Source organism: Osmerus mordax, chromosome 24 (genome assembly GCF_038355195.1).
Source record: "Osmerus mordax isolate fOsmMor3 chromosome 24, fOsmMor3.pri, whole genome shotgun sequence".
Lineage (NCBI taxonomy): Eukaryota > Metazoa > Chordata > Actinopteri > Osmeriformes > Osmeridae > Osmerus > Osmerus mordax.
The window spans coordinates 3,461,491-3,480,013 of NC_090073.1; the positions used below are offsets into that span (position 1 = coordinate 3,461,491).

At 52.7% G+C, this 18,523-nt stretch overlaps 2 protein-coding genes across 7 annotated transcripts in view; one reads left to right on the forward strand and one right to left on the reverse strand.

The window, feature by feature from the left end:
• taok3a (TAO kinase 3a) overlaps positions 1-15,409 on the forward strand; it is a 39,612-nt gene extending 24,203 nt beyond the window's left edge. For 4 of the 6 annotated variants that reach the window (XM_067227635.1, XM_067227634.1, XM_067227633.1 and 1 more), the window contains 10 exons: positions 1,291-1,458; positions 3,020-3,211; positions 4,166-4,303; positions 8,097-8,333; positions 8,509-8,637; positions 9,702-9,905; positions 10,495-10,734; positions 11,004-11,216; positions 12,871-13,053; positions 14,133-15,409. In XM_067227635.1, the coding sequence (XP_067083736.1) occupies positions 1,291-1,458; positions 3,020-3,211; positions 4,166-4,303; positions 8,097-8,333; positions 8,509-8,637; positions 9,702-9,905; positions 10,495-10,734; positions 11,004-11,216; positions 12,871-13,053; positions 14,133-14,294 (1,866 nt within the window). In that variant the 3' untranslated portion in view covers positions 14,295-15,409. The remainder of the gene's footprint in view (positions 1-1,290; positions 1,459-3,019; positions 3,212-4,165; positions 4,304-8,096; positions 8,334-8,508; positions 8,638-9,701; positions 9,906-10,494; positions 10,735-11,003; positions 11,217-12,870; positions 13,054-14,132) is intronic. The other 2 variants (XM_067227638.1, XM_067227637.1) reach the window with 2 other exon arrangements.
• Positions 15,410-15,617: 208 nt separating this feature from the next.
• Positions 15,618-18,224, reverse strand: pebp1 (phosphatidylethanolamine binding protein 1). Its single transcript, XM_067227639.1, has 4 exons — positions 18,014-18,224; positions 17,521-17,630; positions 16,128-16,228; positions 15,618-16,039 (listed from the first exon to the last, which is right to left on the reverse strand). Exons 1-4 carry the CDS (start codon positions 18,146-18,148, stop codon positions 15,822-15,824), a joined length of 564 nt encoding a protein of 187 aa, XP_067083740.1. The 5' UTR covers positions 18,149-18,224; the 3' UTR covers positions 15,618-15,821.
• Between the last annotated feature and the right edge of the window lie 299 nt (positions 18,225-18,523).

Here is an 18,523-nt window from a genome sequence, read left to right on the forward strand (position 1 = left end):
AGGGTCCTACCTACCCAGGGAAGGTGAAGGGGGCTGGGGCAGAGGGGAGCTCAATGAAGTCTGGAGAGAGGAGTTGAGCAGGGTACACACTCGACTACAGACCATACACTACACACTCGACTACAGACCATACACTACACACTCGACTACAGACCATACCCTACACTACACACTCGACTACAGACCATACCCAACACTACACACTCGACTACAGACCATACCCTACACTACACACTCGACTACAGACCATACCCTACACTACACACTCGACTACAGACCATAACCTACACTACACACTCGACTACAGACCATACCCTACACTACACACTCGACTACTACTACGCTCTACTGCCCTCCTCGACCTGCAAAGCACGGATGAGGAAGGAGATGAAGATATTTTGGGAATGGGGAAAGGAGGGGGGCAGAGAGAGGGGGGGAAGGAGAGAGAAAGAGAGCGCTGAAGATGAGTCCGCTGTTCGTACTCCACAGGGTTTTTGCTTTCCTTTTGGGAGGGATTATCTACAAGATTAGATTCCTCCCATCCTCCAGGTCAGCTGTTCTTTCCATTCCATCCTCCTCTCCACTTCCCTTTCCTCTCCTCTCTACTTCCTTTTCCTATCCTCTCTACTTCCCTCTCCTCTACTTCCCTCTCCTCTCTCGTTCCAGGAAGCAAGAGGAGCACGACAGTTGCTTGTCTCTGTTAGCGGAAGGATGATGTCACTGGAGGATGAGAGTAGTTTCACAGCATCTGTGAGGAGGGGGGTGGGGGGGGGGGGTGGGGGTGTTCATCAGAGGGGGGGGGGTGTTGATTATAGGAGTAATCATACGAGGATGGGGGGGGGGGGGGGATTCAGTGACACATTTACGCTCAGCCATTTAGCAAGTAGACCCGTCTGTGTGTGTGTGTGTGTGTGTGTGTGTGTGTGTGCGTGCGTGCGTGCTAGGGGTCCCATATGTCCTCCATATAAACCGTACAGGAAGCTCAGCTCTAAGCTCTCATCCAGGCTGAGTGACTCACCAGCCCCCTCTGGTGGCCCAGACAGGTACAACATCCGGGTGGCGCTGATTTCTGGAAGTGAGATGTTATTCTGGTCCAACATACAGCGAACACGTGATCCTACAGCACACATTCTACAAATGAATAATGGAATCTTCTCTCGATTCAACCCCCCCCCCCCCCCCTGCTTCTTATGTCACCTGCTCTCCCGCCTCCTCAACACAGTCAACGACCCTGTATCCCCCCCCCCCCAAGTGGGAGGATAACCCTGTCGTTCCTCGTTCCCCCCGCAGCATGAGTTTGTGCGTCGGGAACGGCCCCCCAGGGTGCTGCTGGAGCTCATCCAGAGGACCAAGGACGCGGTGCGGGAGCTGGACAACCTGCAGTACCGCAAGATGAAGAAGATCCTGTACCAGGAGAAACACCACGGCCCCCTGGGGGAGAGCCTGGAGGAGGAGGAGGTCAGTACAGGCCTGGAGGAGGAGGAGGTCAGTACAGGCCTGGAGGAGGAGGAGGTCAGTACAGGCCTGGAGGAGGAGGAGGTCAGTACAGGCCTGGAGGAGGAGGAGGTCAGTACAGGCCTGGAGGAGGAGGAGGTCAGTACAGGCCTGGAGGAGGAGGAGGTCAGTACAGGCCTGGAGGAGGAGGAGGTCAGTACAGGCCTGGAGGAGGAGGAGGTCAGTACAGGCCTGGAGGAGGAGGAGGTCAGTACAGGCCTGGAGGAGGAGGAGGTCAGTACAGGCCTGGAGGAGGAGGAGGTCAGTACAGGCCTGGAGGAGGAGGAGGTCAGTACAGGCCTGGAGGAGGAGGAGGAGGTCAGTACAGGCCTGGAGGAGGAGGAGGTCAGTACAGGCCTGGAGGAGGAGGAGGTCAGTACAGGCCTGGAGGAGGAGGAGGAGGTCAGTACAGGCCTGGAGGAGGAGGAGGTCAGTACAGGCCTGGAGGAGGAGGAGGAGGTCAGTACAGGCCTGGAGGAGGAGGAGGTCAGTACAGGCCTGGAGGAGGAGGAGGTCAGTACAGGCCTGGAGGAGGAGGAGGTCAGTACAGGCCTGGAGGAGGAGGAGGTCAGTACAGGCCTGGAGGAGGAGGAGGTCAGTACAGGCCTGGAGGAGGAGGAGGTCAGTACAGGCCTGGAGGAGGAGGAGGAGGTCAGTACAGGCCTGGAGGAGGAGGAGGAGGTCAGTACAGGCCTGGAGGAGGAGGAGGAGGTCAGTACAGGCCTGGAGGAGGAGGAGGTCAGTACAGGCCTGGAGGAGGAGGAGGTCAGTACAGGCCTGGAGGAGGAGGAGGTCAGTACAGGCCTGGAGGAGGAGGAGGTCAGTACAGGCCTGGAGGAGGAGGAGGTCAGTACAGGCCTGGAGGAGGAGGAGGTCAGTACAGGCCTGGAGGAGGAGGAGGTCAGTACAGGCCTGGAGGAGGAGGAGGTCAGTACAGGCCTGGAGGAGGAGGAGGTCAGTACAGGCCTGGAGGGAGGGAGGGAGGGAGGGAGGGAGGGAGGGAGGGAGGGAGGGAGGGAGGGAGGGAGGGAGGGAGGCAGGGAGGGAGGGAGGCAGTCAGTCAACTGCTATGTTCTTTTTACGATTCAGAGTTGTAAGGTAAAAGAGGCCCGACCTGCTCCACAGTCAACAGCATTTGACCTCCTTGGTGTCCGTTAACCTGACCAGCCTCTAGTTATCCGACACCACACCTGACAACTCAGTCCAGCGACCTGACCTACCACAGTCCTCTCCGCCGTGACCTCACAGCTTGTTCGCCGTCCTCTGATACTCTACATCATCTTCAAGATCTCACCTGACACTCTCCGACTCAATGAAGCACACACACACACACACACACACACACACACGAGTGTAGTATCTAACAGTGTGACCCAGCTGGTCAAGGAGGGTCAGGTTGGGCAAGGCTGGAGTCTGGCACCCCCTGGAGGAGGTCGCTCCACTGCAGGGTGACTGTGTGTGTGTGTGTGTGTGTATGCCTCTCTGTGTGTGTTCACATGTGGGTTGTGTGTGTGTGTGTGTCCAGCAGGACAGCGAGCAGGCCAGCTGTAAGATGAACAGCGTGGGCAGCAACCACTCTGTCCCCAGCACGTCCCTGAGCACGGGAAGCCAGAGCAGCAGTGTCAACAGCATCCAGGAAGTCCTGGAGGACACCATGATGCACCACGACTACGACAGCAGCCTGGAGACCCCTCCCCACGACAAGATGGTGGCCACGGTCAGAGCGGACTCAACCCTCTCTCTCTCTGGTTCTCTCTCTCTCTCTGTCTCTCTCTCTTTACCTCTACCTCTATACCTGTACCTCTCTCTACCTCTCTTCCTCTACCTCTCTCTTCCTCTACCTCTCTCTTTTTCTTCATCAATCTGTGTTTCTCTCCATCATCCCTCCTTTCAGACAGATCCATGTCTGCCTCCAAGTCATCTATAGTAATAGTTCAGATAAGCATCACAAACGGAACACTGAAACATATACACTGTCAAACCAACAAGGTACACACAGTGTATCAGATTCGATTTTCCCTTGCGCACCTAGCCACATAGTTCTACAACCATGCAGGTCTTACACAGCTACACATTCAGTCAATAAGCAAATAGACACACACACACACACACACACGAACACACCAGGATAAAGATGTAGCCAAGAAGAAAGCTAACCCTTTACACACTGGTGAAACCATGGCAACCAAAGACACACTACCCCTACTCTCCCAAAGTCTCACTGCTTGATATTCCTGTAATGATGCTGCTACTGATCACACACAGACACACACAGACACACACACACACACGAGAACAAAGATGCTTCTCTTCGTAGCCCTCCCCCTACACACACCAAGTTTAGACCTTGAACGGCTTATATTTCTGTTGGAATACTCCAAGTCTCCTATCGGGAGCTGTCAGTTGGGCTTTCCTCGCTCGCCCTAGTCACACTGACAGGAGTGTCACCTCTCCACTGTCCCAGGTGGAGACACACGCTCTCCCTTCACAATAAGAGTCTCCAAAACAGTGCTGTGCTGCGAGGCTCGTGGACCTGTGCAGGGTTAGGATAAAGCAGGGTAGTGACCTACCACTGTTTTCCATCCCGTGTAGATGGAGCAATGTTGCAGGATTTACACTCGCAATGTATCGCTCATATGTTAGTGTGTGTGTGTGTGTGTGTGCGTGCCAGGAGCAGCAGTATAACTGGGAGGACGGCTTGCACAGGGAGCAGAGTGCAGAGCTGAGGTCCGCATCGTCCGGCCGGAGCAGCCCGGCCTACAACTACAAAAACCAGGGACGTTTCGCCACCATCAAGTCCGCCTCACTGGTAACGCACTCGCTCACATTTTCTGTCTCCATCTTGCACTCCCCTCTTTTTCCCTCCTTTTGTTGATCCTTTCTTTTCTTTCGCTCCTGGTCTCTGGTCTCCTCCGGATCTTTGTACTATAATCCTCCTCCTGGCCTCTTCATCCTCCTCCTCCTCCCCCCTCTCCTTCTCTCCTCCCTCCCCGAGACCTCTTCACTACGTTGCCGAGTGGGAGGGTCCCTCTCTATCTCTCCTTTCCTCCCTCCACGTCTGTTGTCATGGTTACGGGCTGCCAGTACGCTGTCTGGCGGGTGACTTGTTATTGTATTTGTCTGGACTGTGAGACCACTAGACCAGAGGCAGAATCTCTCCACAGTACAGCGAGTTGGCCAAGTGTCTGGGATCACCCAGAGGGGAAAGCCTAATTATAGTCCCGAATTCAGCTTACGAATGACTTTCTTAAAGCACTTGGTCCAGCTGATGTCTCCGTGTGTGTGTGTGTGTGTGTGTGTGGGGGGGGGGGGGGGGGGGGGGAGGTTCTGTGCCTCAGAGATCAGTGGAGGAGATTGTCGAGCCTGTCTGCCTGCCTGTTTGTCCGTCCGTCTGTGTCTGTCTGTCTGACCGCCTGTTTCAGACACTCAGCACTAGCCTGCTAAGCTGTGTTGCTCTTGGTGAGGGGATGACATCATCTGCCTCACACCTCCGTGCCTCCCTGAGAGAGATGGGGGGAGAGAGAGAGAGAGAGAGAGAGACATGGAGCTAGGGAGAGAAATAGAGGGGGGGGGGAGTAAAAGAGAGAGGAGAGACCGATGAAAAAAGAGAGAGGAAAGGAGCCAGTGGACATTCAGACCTGCAGACAGTAACTGGCGTGTAAGAAAAAACTGTGTGAAAAAAATGTGCAGAGACAAAGAGAGAGCTGGATGACTAAAGAGCTGCGTGCTTTTCTTTTTCCCTGTGAAGGAAGCCTTCGTGGTCAAGGAGAGAGAGAGAGAGAGAGAGAGAGAGAGAGAGAGAGAGAGAGAGAGAGAGAGAGAGAGAGAGAGAGAGAAAGACTTGGACTTGGAAATATCTTTACCGGGCAGTCAAAACTGCCAGCTAGCCACGAGATACACCACAACAGACATGTTGGATCCTACTTACTCACAATACAGCAAAAGCTCAGATCAGATTAGACGGACACAACAAATGAAAATCGAAACAAAGAGAGAGCGAGAACGGCAGCGAGGCTCCATGTGGAAGAGAGGAGAGAGAGGAGAGAGAGGAGAGAGAGGAGAGAAGAGGAGAGAGGAGAGGGGAGAGAGAGGGGGCTGGACCCCATCACACTGGATCTTTCCCGACATTCTGTGATGTCAGTCGGGCTGAGGGGAAAGGACGGCGCTTCACACATTCGGGCCGAGCCGGTTCACCACAGGAGTGTGTTCACCTTCACACACTCGGGCCGAGCTGGTTCACCAAATCAAATCAAATCAAATTTATTTGTATAGCCCTTTTTACACGCAAGCATGTCACAGAGGGCTTCACATATGCCCATAGAACTGCCCCTCAACCAACCTAAACCCTCAAGGAAGACAAGGAAAAACTCCCCCAAAAAACCCACAGGAGTGTGTTCACCTTCACACACTCGGCCCCCCAGGGGCTCCGCTCTCTGCCGTCTGTCGTCGTCGCAAAAGTACCCCAATTGCCACCTTTTGACCTGGAAGTGTTCCAGCCTTCCCCTGACACCGATCCCTCCCTCCTGCCCCTCTCGGAGCCTGGTGGCTGTGGGGCCGAACGCACGTGACCAGGGTTGGTACCGATCACACAGTAGGGGTATTGATTCAGAGTGGATTAGGATGCTGTCTCTCCCCCTCTCTCTCTCTCCCTCTCTCCCTCTCTCTCTCTCCCTCTCTCCCTCTCTCTCTCCCTCTCTCGTTCTGTGCCCATCTCCCCTACTTCCATACCTCTTTCTCTCCTCATATCTCAATGAGGTATTCATGAGCCCACCTGCTCTGCTGCCGAGCCAGTAAGCCAGCCCCCCTGATAAGAGTGTCTCTGTGCTCCCCTTGGCCACCGCAGCCCCACAGCACAGAGAGACACTATCAGGGGGGCTGGCTTACTGGCCCCATGTGGCTTACTGCCCCCCCCCCCCCACACACACACACACACCAGCCCTGCCCCCTGCAGGCCCAAACCCTGCCCCCCTGACCCAGGCCCTGCCCCCCAAGCCTCCACCCAGCCTCGCCCCCCCCCCCTCCCACTGCGGTGGCCCTCCCCTCTTTGGCACCCTGACCAGGGGGGGTGCTCCTATACAGCCAGCCTTCACTCTCCACTGCTGGGAAGAGAACGTGGGAGGTAGGGACTGAGAAGGGAGCAAGTGAGTGTGAGGTTGGGAAAGAGAGAGGGAGAGTGTGAAGTAGGGCCGTAGAGGGAGCGAGGGAGTTTGAGGTTGGGACAGAGAGAGAGAGAGAGAGAGTGTGTGAGGTAGGGATTGAGAGGGAGCGAGGGAGTGTGAGGTTGGTACAGAGAGAGGGAGAGAGAGAGAGAGAGTGTGTGTGTGAGGTAGGGATTGAGAGGGAGCGAGGGAGTGTGAGGTTGGGACAGAGCGAGAGAGGGAGAGAGAGAGAGAGTGTGTGTGAGGTAGGGATTGAGAGGGAGCGAGGGAGCGTGAGGTTGGGACACACACAGAGAGTGTGTGAGGTAGGGGCTGAGGAATACAAGGGAGCGTGAGGTTGGGACACACAGAGTGCGTAAAAGAGCGAGCCAGAGTGTGTACGGGGAGTGAGTGTGAGTGTGTGTGTGTGTGAGGGGGTCTCGGCAGCGGTAGCGTGGCGTGGAATGCCCCACAAGGCTCCTGGATGCTGGGACACCTGGTCAACGTCGGAGCCGTCATGTTTGGCCTGAGGAGCTCAGGACCCTACGAGAAGATGACGGACTCCTGCTACACCGACGCGGAGAGTCCCTTCTGTCAGGTCTGTGTGCGAGCGAGAGCGTGCGTGAGGATGTGTGCGTTTGTGTGAGTATGGGTGTGTGTGTGTGAGAATGCGTGCAGAGTAAGGTTAGTTAGGGTGGTGAAGGGTTTTTGATGGCGTTGAGAAGGCTTTAGGTCTTATCCTCTCAGCTTTGCTGTGAAGTGCTGTGGCTGTATTTCAGGCTCTGTGAGGGACCTGTTGATGGGTGGCTGGTGTGAGAGAGGAACTGTCTGAGGAGATGAAAGGGGAGTTTGTTGTGATGCCACTGGGCCGGTGTGAACGGCAGCCCTGGGTGGGGGTAGTGGCAGGCTGATGAACCTGGAATCTCGCAGCAGTGGATCAACCGTGTTGGCGCATGATGTTCTGTGGATGATATTTGCCTTGCCTTTGCGCTGGTCCTGTTTAAGAAGCGTGTTCCTTCTCTTGACTAACGGTTTGGTTCTGTGTTGGCTATTGGAATGTAAGTGAGACATCACAGCAAGAGCTACTGTGCGACCACTTTCCACCCCATCAACTCTGACCTCTCAAACTTGACCTCTTGATCTTTAACCTCGTAGATCCCCAAGTTTCTCTTTTGACCCTCTCACCCTTCACCTCAGTCACCCAACCTTGCCATCTTGACCTTCCACCTGTCCCCCTCAGTGACTCCGTGCTCCGCCCTTAACCTTTCTCCTGTTCCCCCTCTGTGACCCCACCCTCTTCCTTGACCTTCCACCCCCTCGGTGACCGGACCACCTAGACCTTCCACCCCCTCGGTGACCGGACCACCTCGACCTTTCACCCCCTCGGTGACCTCCATCCCCTCTCCCCTCTACCTCACCCCTCGATGACCTGTCCCCTCTGCCCTCCCCCCTCCCCCCGGCCAGGTGACCAAGCAGATCCAGGAGCATGAGCAGGAGAACGAGCTGCGGGAGCAGATGTCGGGCTACAAGCGCATGCGGCGGCAGCACCAGAAGCAGCTGATCGCCCTGGAGAACAAGCTGAAGGCAGAGATGGACGAGCACCGGCTGAAGCTGCACAAGGAGGTGGAGACGCAGGCCAACAACGCCTACATCGAGCTGGAGAAGCTGGCCAAGAGGCACGCGGCGCACATGGACAAGGAGGTGCGTGCGAGCGCGTCGCGGGCGCTAGCCTTGCTCACGCTGGCTGGTTCCCGTCAAGCGGAGTTTTCGCGACGTGGAATGTCACGATGTAACAGGCAATGTGTTCACACGAAGAAGGAAAGACCAAAAAAAAAACAGGACTTGTTCTTGTCCTTCCCTCCCTGTCTTCCCCCAGATGAAGACAGCCAGCACGGATGAGAAGAAGTTCCAGCAGCAGATCGTAGGGCAGCAGAAGAAGGAGCTCACCACCTTCTTAGACAACCAGAAGAAGCAGTATAAACTCTGCAAGGAGAAGATAAAGGAGGTCTGTCCCTCCACACACACACACACACATACAGACAGACACACACACACATACAGACACACACCTCCCCCGTCTCTGGAGTAGCATGACGCATGCTGTAGTGTACACGTTGTAATTTACTGTTGCATCAACCCTCCCACGCACGCACACAAACGAACGAACGCACGCACAAACACACGCGTGAGTCACCCCCCACCTACCCAGTGCCCTCGCATAATCACACACACACACACCCACACACATCGGCACGCACTCACGCACACAATAGGCCTTCATTAGTGCGCCTCCCACCTCCACGCTGTATTTGACGGCAGCAGAGACGCGTCAACCGCGGGTTGCGGAGATAAGGAGTGGAACTAGGTCAGCGCTGTGGAAAAGAAGCTGGCGCAGGGTGATACCACAGCCCACCAACGACTTCGGTCTAATACCTACCACGACCCGGGATCACATCCTGTTGGTTAAGAACATTAGCAGCTTTAGCTCCAGTCCCCTCAGGCACTTAAACTCACATGAAAGAGAGAAGGGGATGCTTAGCGTAAGGTCACCTAAATGCTACCCCCGTTAAGCAGCCATTTTGTGGTGCAAGGGAGCGTATTTCAAGGTTTCTGCTGAATCATGTCAGTTGCAATAGCCTGAGGAAACTGAGTGAGCTAAAAACAGGCGCTCAGCTGCACTCAGTTTCTACCTCTTTGTATCCGGCTACTTTATATCGGTGACATAACTGAATCTGGAAGATAACATGGTTGTTTTGACATTCCTGGGTTACATAGTTGGTTTCTGTTTGAGTCTTGTATGACCATTTAAAATGCAGCAATTAGACGGATATCCAGGTCCAAGCTGCGAACTGGACCTCAGGGTTCGGACCTTATAACACTCCTGGGTCCTAGGGTCTCGGGTCAACTCCACACCTCTCACCCTCCCTCTCACCTCCCATCACAAGTGTCCTCTTTCTCCCTCCTTCCTTTCCTCTCTTCTGATCTCCTTTCCTCCCCTCCTCTCTCCTGTGCTTTGCTCCCCCTCCATCCTCCTCTCCCCCCGACCCTCCTCTCCCCCGACCCGCCCAGGAGATGAACGAGGACCACAGCACCCCTAAGAAGGAGAAGCAGGAGCGTCTGTCCAAGCACAAGGAGAACCTGCAGCACTCCCAGGCCGAGGAGGAAGCCACCCTCCTGGGCCAGCAGAGGGTCTTCTACGACAGGAACTGCCGCGCCTTCCGGCGCAAGGTCATGATCCGGAGGCAGGAGTTTGAACAGGAGCAGATCCGGGAGGTGAGGATGTGGAGGGAGACAGAGAGAGAGGGAGGGAGGGAGAGAAACGAGGAGGAGATGGGATTGGAGGGATGCGAGGAACAGGCTTGCCGTGGACGGACTTTTTCGAATGGCGCCCGCATGGGACACGAGGGGGTTGGGGCGGGGTGTTTTCGTTGATTGTTGAAAAGTGCTGAAAGAAGTGGTCTCCGCTTGGGCCTGAACAGATTAGGGATTAATGCATTGTTGCCTTGTTTACTTTCTAATCCGCCTTTGGTGTATCAGACCTGGTTGAAGTATGCTAACACAGCGGCGTTGGCCGCGGAGAAAGCCTGTTTGGCCTCTGGGAGCTTTAGCCTGACCTTTATCCTTAGTTTCTGGTGTTAATACCACTGTTGCTTTTAAGCATGGAGGTGTGAGCTAGGAGAGACATCGTTCGATCCCATTGTGGTTGTTGCTGATTTATCTCTTGTTCTCCCCCCTTATCCCCACTGGCCTCCTTACCTCCCTGTCACCTTCCCTCCGTCCCTTTTCCTTCCACCCTCCCGTCCTACCTCCTTCCCTCTCTCTCCCCACCTCCCTGTCCTCCCTCCCTCTGTCCCCCGTTCAGGAGTTGAACAAGAAGAAGAGCCAGAAGGAGATGGAGCACGCCATGCTGATCCGCCACGACGAGTCCAGCCAGGAGCTGGAGCGCCGTCAGCTGAAGACCCTGCAGAAGCTGCGGATGGACCTGATCCGGCTGCAGCACCAGACGGAGCTGGACAACCAGATCGAGTACAACAACCGCCGCGAGCGCGAGCTGCACCGCAAGCACGTGCTGGAGCTACGGCAGCAGCCCAAGAACCTCAAGGTGAGGAGGCCAGGCTGCATGCACTAGCGAGCTAGCCTGAGAGCCAGTTCGGGCTAGGCTAACAGTGGGGAGCTAATGGGAGAGTTTAAAGCGCGATGCTAGCTAGCTGAGAGCTAGGTTGGGCAAGGCTAACATTGGGGAGCTAATGTCGAGTCGTTTAAGGTGAGAGGGGAAACACACCACCTGACTTGTTCATTTGGATAGCTAGGCTAGGCTAACACCCAAGAGCCAAGGTAGCTAACGCTAAGCTAACCCCCCATCCACTCCAGGCCATGGAGCTGCAGATAAAGAAGCAGTTTCAGGACACGTGCAAGGTGCAGACCAAGCAGTACAAGGCACTGAGGCACCACCAGATAGAGGTGACCCCCAAGAGTGAGCACAAGGCGGTGCTGAAGGCCCTGAAGGAGGAGCAGACTCGCAAGCTGGCCATCCTGGCCGAGCAGTACGACCAGAGCATCAACGAGATGATGGCCTCTCAGGCGGTGAGCCTTCCACCTTGACTAGTTACCCGCTAGCTCGTCATTCACCAGTTACACATCAGCTACCCGCTAGCTCGTCATTCACCAGTTACACATCAGCTACCCGCTAGCTCGTCATTCACCAGTTACACATCAGCTACCCGCTAGCTCGTCATTCACCAGTTACACATCAGCTACCCGCTAGCTCGTCATTCACCAGTTACACATCAGCTACCCGCTAGCTCGTCATTCACCAGTTACACATCAGTTACCCGCTAGCTCGTCATTCACCAGTTACACATCAGTTACCCGCTAGCTCGTCATTCACCAGTTACACATCAGCTACCCGCTAGCTCGTCATTCACCAGTTACACATCAGCTACCCGCTAGCTCGTCATTCACCAGTTACACATCAGCTACCCGCTAGCTCGTCATTCACCAGTTACACATCAGTTACCCGCTAGCTCGTCATTCACCAGTTACACATCAGCTACCCGCTAGCTCGTCATTCACCAGTTACACATCAGCTACCCGCTAGCTCGTCATTCACCAGTTACACATCAGCTACCCGCTAGCTCGTCATTCACCAGTTACACATCAGCTACCCGCTAGCTCGTCATTCACCAGTTACACATCAGCTACCCGCTAGCTCGTCATTCACCAGTTACACATCAGCTACCCGCTAGCTCGTCATTCACCAGTTACACATCAGCTACCCGCTAGCTCGTCATTCACCAGTTACACATCAGCTACCCGCTAGCTCGTCATTCACCAGTTACACATCAGCTACCCGCTAGCTCGTCATTCACCAGTTACACATCAGCTACCCGCTAGCTCGTCATTCACCAGTTACACATCAGCTACCCGCTAGCTCGTCATTCACCAGTTACACATCAGCTACCCGCTAGCTCGTCATTCACCAGTTACACATCAGCTACCCGCTAGCTCGTCATTCACCAGTTACACATCAGCTACCCGTTAGCTCATTGCCTGTCATTCATCAGTGGCTGGCTCATAACCTGTCACTAACTAGTGCCCAGCTAGTTCCTAACCTGTCACTCACTAGTTATCTACTAGTTCCTAACCTGTCATCAGCTAGTTACCAGCTAGCTCATAACCTGTCAGTCACTAGTAACCAGCTAGCTCATAGTCTGTGGGTAGTTGGTTAACATCAGGTTGCTAGTTAGTAGTTTAGATTATGGGATAAGGGTAAGTAAAGTTACAGAGGCTAGACTGTAAGAGTTTGTCCGCAACCTGTTGCTAGTAAGTTGTGTGTGGCTAAAGCTATAAAGCTACAGGGGTGGAAACACTAAGTACAGACAGAAGCGTTAACATGGGGGTCGTGGTTGTTGGTATTCTCATGTTGTAACCCTGTCTCCTCCTCTCCTCCCGGTCTACCTGTCTACCTCCCCACCCCACTTTTCCCACTTGCTTTTTCCTCCCTTCATATCTAACCTTCTTCCCTCTCTTTTCTGCGCTTGTCTCTTTCTATCCCTCTTCTCTCTCTCTCTCTCTCTCTCCCTCCCTCCCTGTCTCTGTCTTTGTGTGGCCTGTCCATCTGCGGGGTGCTTGTGTGTGTGTGTGTGTGTGTGTGTGTGTGTGTGTGATATCTATGCGTGGTGTGTGTGTGTGTGTGTGTGTGCATGCACACGGCGCCTGCGGTGGCCTCCCCCCTCAGCTGCGCCTGGACGAGGCCCAGGAAGCAGAGTGCCAGGCGCTGAGGCGGCAGCTGCACCAGGAGATGGAGCTGCTCAGCGCCTACCAGAGCAAGATCAAGATGCAGACGGAGGCGCAGCACGAGAGGGAGCTGCAGAAGCAGGAGCAGAAGGTGTCCCTGCGCCGAGCTCACCTGGAGCAGAAGGTAGAGGAGGGGGAGGGGGAGAGGGACACAGGAGTGGGGGGGGACACAGGAGTGGGGGGGGGACAGGAGTGGGGGGGGGACAGGAGTGGGGGGGGGGGGGGACAGGAGTGGGGGGGGGGGGGACAGGAGTGGGGGGGGACACAGGAGTTGGGGGGGGGACAGGAGTGGGGGTGGGGGACAGGAGTGGGGGTGGGGGACAGGAGACAGAGGGATGTGAGTTTGCTGGCTGATTGACAAACTGACTCAGACACACACAGATACATAGCGGCAGGCATATCCAGAAGGTATACTAACACCCACACACTCGTATGCCTACCTAAACACAGCCAGTTTTAGAGACACACACACTCACACTCTCCACAGGAGTCCGTGGGATGAGCTCTAAGTCCAGGGAAAAACCCAGAGAATAATCTCTGTACTATAGATTACTGTACATTCACTGTAGACTCAATACTACTGTCAGGACTGGAATTGCGCTGTATTTGACTGTATATTAACAGTGGATTTGGTTGTTTGAGCAAAGACAAACCCCCCTCTTTGCCCTCCTACCGATCAGCACGTACTCACATTCACCCTCCCCCTCCAAGACTCGTTAAAACACAAGTTTCCGACCAAACCATGTCTGCGAATGACTGACGTAATCTTCTACCACTGCTCTTTCGACAACAAAGGGACCTGACTGAGTGTGATCCAGCCTCAGAAGGCAGCCCTTATGTAGCGCGCGGTGGCGCAGCGCCACCCGCTGGTAGCCCCGAGCCCTGCAAGCCTGGCGGAGGGATGACATCATGGAGTTGAGCGTGTGAGTGCGTGGGAGTCAGGACAGGATGAGCGTGTTGATTACAGTTGTCTGCGAGGGGGGGCGACGTTCGGGGGCCAGTGGCTTGCGGTGGGGGGGGGGGGGGACCAACGTCATCTTGAACGAGATGTGTTCATTGAGCAGACGCCTTTCATCCGAGGCAATGTACGGGTCTGGAGAAACGAGGGCTTGTGATGGATGGACGCGGAGGATGATGACGAGGGGGCTCTTGATCACGTCTATGGGGGTTTTGAGTGACGTGTGTGTGCGCTCTCGTCCCCAGATCGAAGAGGAGCTGGCCTCCCTTCAGAAGGAGCGCACAGACCGCATCAAGAGTCTGCTGGAGCGCCAGGAGAGAGAGATCGACTCCTTCGACATGGAGAGCATCCGCCTGGGCTTCGGCCACCTGGGGGTCCTGGACTATCCCAAGGACGACTACAGATGAGGGGGGTTCTGGCTCCTCGCCGTGCCTGGGCTCAGCACTGCCTGGCTGGGTCACCCCCCTCCACCCCAACCCAGCATGGTCTGCTCTGACCCGGGCCTGGTCTTTAGCTACTGATGTCCTTACTCAAATCCCCACCAATAGCAGCCCAGCTCAAGGGGCTGGGCGGGGTCACGAGCCAACAGGCCCCTCCTCTCGTTGTTGACGTTAACATAAATGATGCTGGATGACTTCCATTAGTTGTCATGTTGTTGTTTTTGTGTATGAATAACGATACAATATGTCACCGTGTTGCTGTTTCTTGTGCAATGATGACACTTATGGGGGTAACTGAAAGTGGAAACGAGAGAGGAAGCAGGAGTGGTTTTGAGTGACAGTGCTGGCGAAATTGCGTCATTCGGATCATGCATTTAGAGGAAATCTGTCTCAAACTGTGCAAAAAGTTCAAAGCAGAAAAAGCCCAACGTGAAACAAACTGAATCTTTCTTCCTCGGCTTCGCCTGGCTGTTTCAACTCTTTGGTATTTATTCATCAGGAGATTTTTATCGCAAATTAGAAAAATTTGATACGCAGACAACCTTTTGAAGCAATGCTATACATGTAGGTACATTTAATAAATGTGACTGAGATTTGATAATTAAGTTGGGGGGGCACAGAGGGGGAATTGCATCCTGGTACTTGGTGTTTCGTACTGAATCTCTGCACTGGCAGCCAATGTGAATAATACCACATGTATACTTCAACTCCCAGGTAGCACAAAGGGCTTTGAGGGAGGGAGGGGACATGTATTTTGTGTACAGAAGGATTTAAGGAGAGCTTTTACTTATTTTCGTATTGTATTTTAACTGTGACACAATTCTTTTTTTTAAGCAATGATTTTGTTTCTCCCCCTCATCGTGCAGTATTTGAGGTTGAATAATCAGTCAACTGAATATTTCAGAATTTCCATTTAAATCATTTTCTGCTTTAGCCACAACTCTGAAGCTGTGTATTTTCTTATGAATTCCATCAGTACTATGCTTTACTATTGCATGCACTTTAATTTCTTTTCCAGGTTAAGAGAACGCATGAATCTGTCAGAGCTTTTAATTATATTTGTAAATAAAGTGCTCAACACACACTGACTTCAGTTTGATTCTATTCATCTTCAGCTGTAATGAGGGGACAATGACATGGGGAATACTACCAGAGCCAGTGACCTGGATACACTTTCAAGGTCCCAACATGTATGGTCTTTTTTTAATTGTTACAATGAGTGGATCAACTGGTGGAAATGGTCAAAACGGAAACAACAAGAACATATGAAATGAAATAAAATAATGGAGGAACAGTACATTAGTCAGTTTTATTGGGATCAGTTGTGTTCTAGTTAACAGCTCAGCATGAACAACCATGAAGTTAGGTGGGAAATGAGACATGAAATACTGAGTGGCACTCCAGCAAAAACAAAACAGAAAAAGGCATTATCGTTTGGTGTTTCTGCATCTGTCTGACTCAGAGCCAACATCTCAAAACGTTGTGGTCAGTCTCTCATTTCCCAGCCAGCTGTTCGTACAGCTTGGGGACGTAGTCGTCCCACTCTGCCTGGTAGCAGGTGCCCGCCACGGGGGCCCCCAGCCCGTACTTCTGACGGAAACTCTTGATCTGGAACTTTCCGCGGTTGTCCCCGGAACGGTTGGTGAGGATGGGCTCACTGCAGGAGACGCTGGAGGCCTGCTCGTACACCAGCCAGACGTAGCGATGGAGCCCTGACAAACACAGAAGTACAGCAGGTTTCTTTGGTGTTTTCAAACCAGTGTTTGGTGTAAAATGTTTGGGACTGTAGTCTGGTCCTACCTGTGCCTTTGGGAGGTCCAGAGCCCACGTAGTCAGACAGGACACACCCACTGGACACATCATTTCCCTTCATGTTCACTACCAGGAAGTGATGCCACTCTCTGAGGGGAAAAGGGGTTCACTAAGAGGTTAGGTAGCCCTAACTCAGCCCCTCTCACAATGCAATGTACATTGGACGTGGGAAAGTATTAATACGCATGCTCAGAATGTAATGTGGATCACACAAATGTGATGCCAAGTGGGGCTGAGAGCCGGTTGCCCCACCACAGCGTCATTTTGTATTCCAGACCTGATTGGCTGTCTGTGGCCAACATTAGTCGGCAAGAAGAGCGAGGAGGGTAGATTGTCTTAGCTAGCTTGCCTTCACAAACGCCAGATAACTTGAGAAAATGAATAAAGAGGATTTCATACTCGAGCACCAGTTATATACCCTTATATATACACCCTACAAACCCTTAATTTGGAGGAGAAAGTTGAAGTAAAGTGACTTGGTGGTGCCCATCAGCCACAATATTGTCATCGCTCAAACTGCTGGTAAAAGTAACCACAGGTTTAAAGTGCAGTGGTTTTTGAAGAAAAAGTGGCTAACTGTTAGTCTAGCATACAAAAGAAGGCACCTTTCTCTTCAAGTGAGCTCTCAGCCTTGGTGAGTGAAAGCATATTTTATCATCCTGCATTTGTGGTGCTGGTCCGTGCATTGGTCATATTTTTGGGCTGGATCGATAGATATAACGCTATAGATGGTGACGAGTGTCAGTGTGTCCATGCTTATCTATTAAGGTTGTTGTCATAGAATGGATCTGTATCCCTAAAAAGTTGTCTTTCCGCTTCGTTGTGGCCTTCAGTGGTGTTGAGCTCATTGCTGTTCGCTTATGGCCCTGTAGGCACTTTGGTTCTGAGCTTGGTTGCATTTCTAATTTAGGTTTGTAAATATGACAGTGGTAATTTTACATGTGTGTGAGAGAGATCGAGAGCAATTACACAAGAAGGTCTCTCTCCAGTTTGTGTACTACAACACCTGGTAGAAGCAAGCTGCTCTGTTGTTAAAAGTGTTTTGTGGAGCCATGCTGTTTGTTGATGTGTTAAATAAACTTCAGCTTTACTGGTATCCTATATTTTGAAATGGTTTTTGCCCCACCAATTTTTTACATATAAAAACGCCACTGGTGGTTTAAGCGAGGGGAGTTTCTATAGCCGAGTAGTGCATTGTGCGCAGCATGCTTGGAAGAAAAAAAGGGATATGAATAGGGGCCTGTGCCCCAGTAGAGTTTTATGTCTAACAACGCCCCTGGTTTGGACCCAACCCAGGCGTGCATAGCCACAACTAATCATACATCAAGAGGCCGAGTGGAATATCTTGCATTTGAGGCCAAAATTGCCCTGCTCACAGTACCTGAATTTGGGGTCCTTTCTGCTTGGTGCATCAGGGTCTGTTAGAGCCAAGGTGTACAGCTTACTGGAGTCACTGCCCTCCCACTGCACGGATGTGGGGCAACTCTGCACCTGAGGGCAAACGAGGACATGTAGTTCACCGGGTTACTGTGTTACTCAACTTTGAACACATTTTAAACACATCCAGCGCGGGTAAACACAACAGAATCTATTGAAGATGACAATGCAACATTACGTAACCGCGTGGCTTTCCACGCGTCTGTAATGGAAGTGGGTCAATACAAGCTAGCTTGAACAGGGTAAATACCACACAGCTAGCTAAATCATAGCTTGCGTTGTGCCTTGGAGATCGGCAACAATCAGTGTTGGGGGTAACGCGTTACAAAAGTAACGCAATAATACTAATAGCCTATAACGCATAACATTTCGGTAATATTTTACCCGCAGTAACGCATTTGAAACCGAAATTAATATGACGGTCGGTCTAACGGTACCTGGGTAGGCGTGAGTATTTTCCCCAACTCGTCGATTTCAAGGGAGCCATAGTTGACGGCTAAGGCATGTGCAGGTCTCTCCTCCACCTCCTGCAGAGCAAGAGGTCCGGTCCACTGACTAAGATCCATCGGCATTTTGATCTAAGACAGCTCGACACACTAGAAAGCAAAGCTTATGTTATGCAGTTTATAGAACAGTGTGAGAGCCCTGGATGTACACCAAGGGGCGCTATGGCACTACAAATGGAACACAAGTGAACCAATTGCGTAAATATTGCCTTACTATTGGGTACTGTCTAGTTGTTAGTTGTTAACTAATTGTCAATCATTGACTAGCCCGCAGATTCACAGTTATGCCTTGCCCCTGCGCTGCAAAAGAGCGCCCTCATCCCAAGCACACATCTCCTGCACACTGATGTTCATATTTTGACATGATTTCGATTTTCTGTCCTCTAATGTTTTCAAAATGATTAAAGTGAACTTGAGTGGAACTTCCTTTGCGCACATGAC

Excerpts from the sequence above, each read along its gene's own strand:
- pebp1 (XM_067227639.1), bottom strand. The coding sequence starts at position 18,148 with ATGCCGATGGATCTTAGTCAGTGGACCGGACCTCTTGCTCTGCAGGAG. Across the intron at positions 17,631-18,013 it reads AAATACTCACGCCTACCCAG|GTGCAGAGTTGCCCCACATC; the intron begins GTACCGTTAGAC and ends GTTTGCCCTCAG. Across the intron at positions 16,040-16,127 it reads TGGACCTCCCAAAGGCACAG|GGCTCCATCGCTACGTCTGG; the intron begins GTAGGACCAGAC and ends TGTGTTTGTCAG.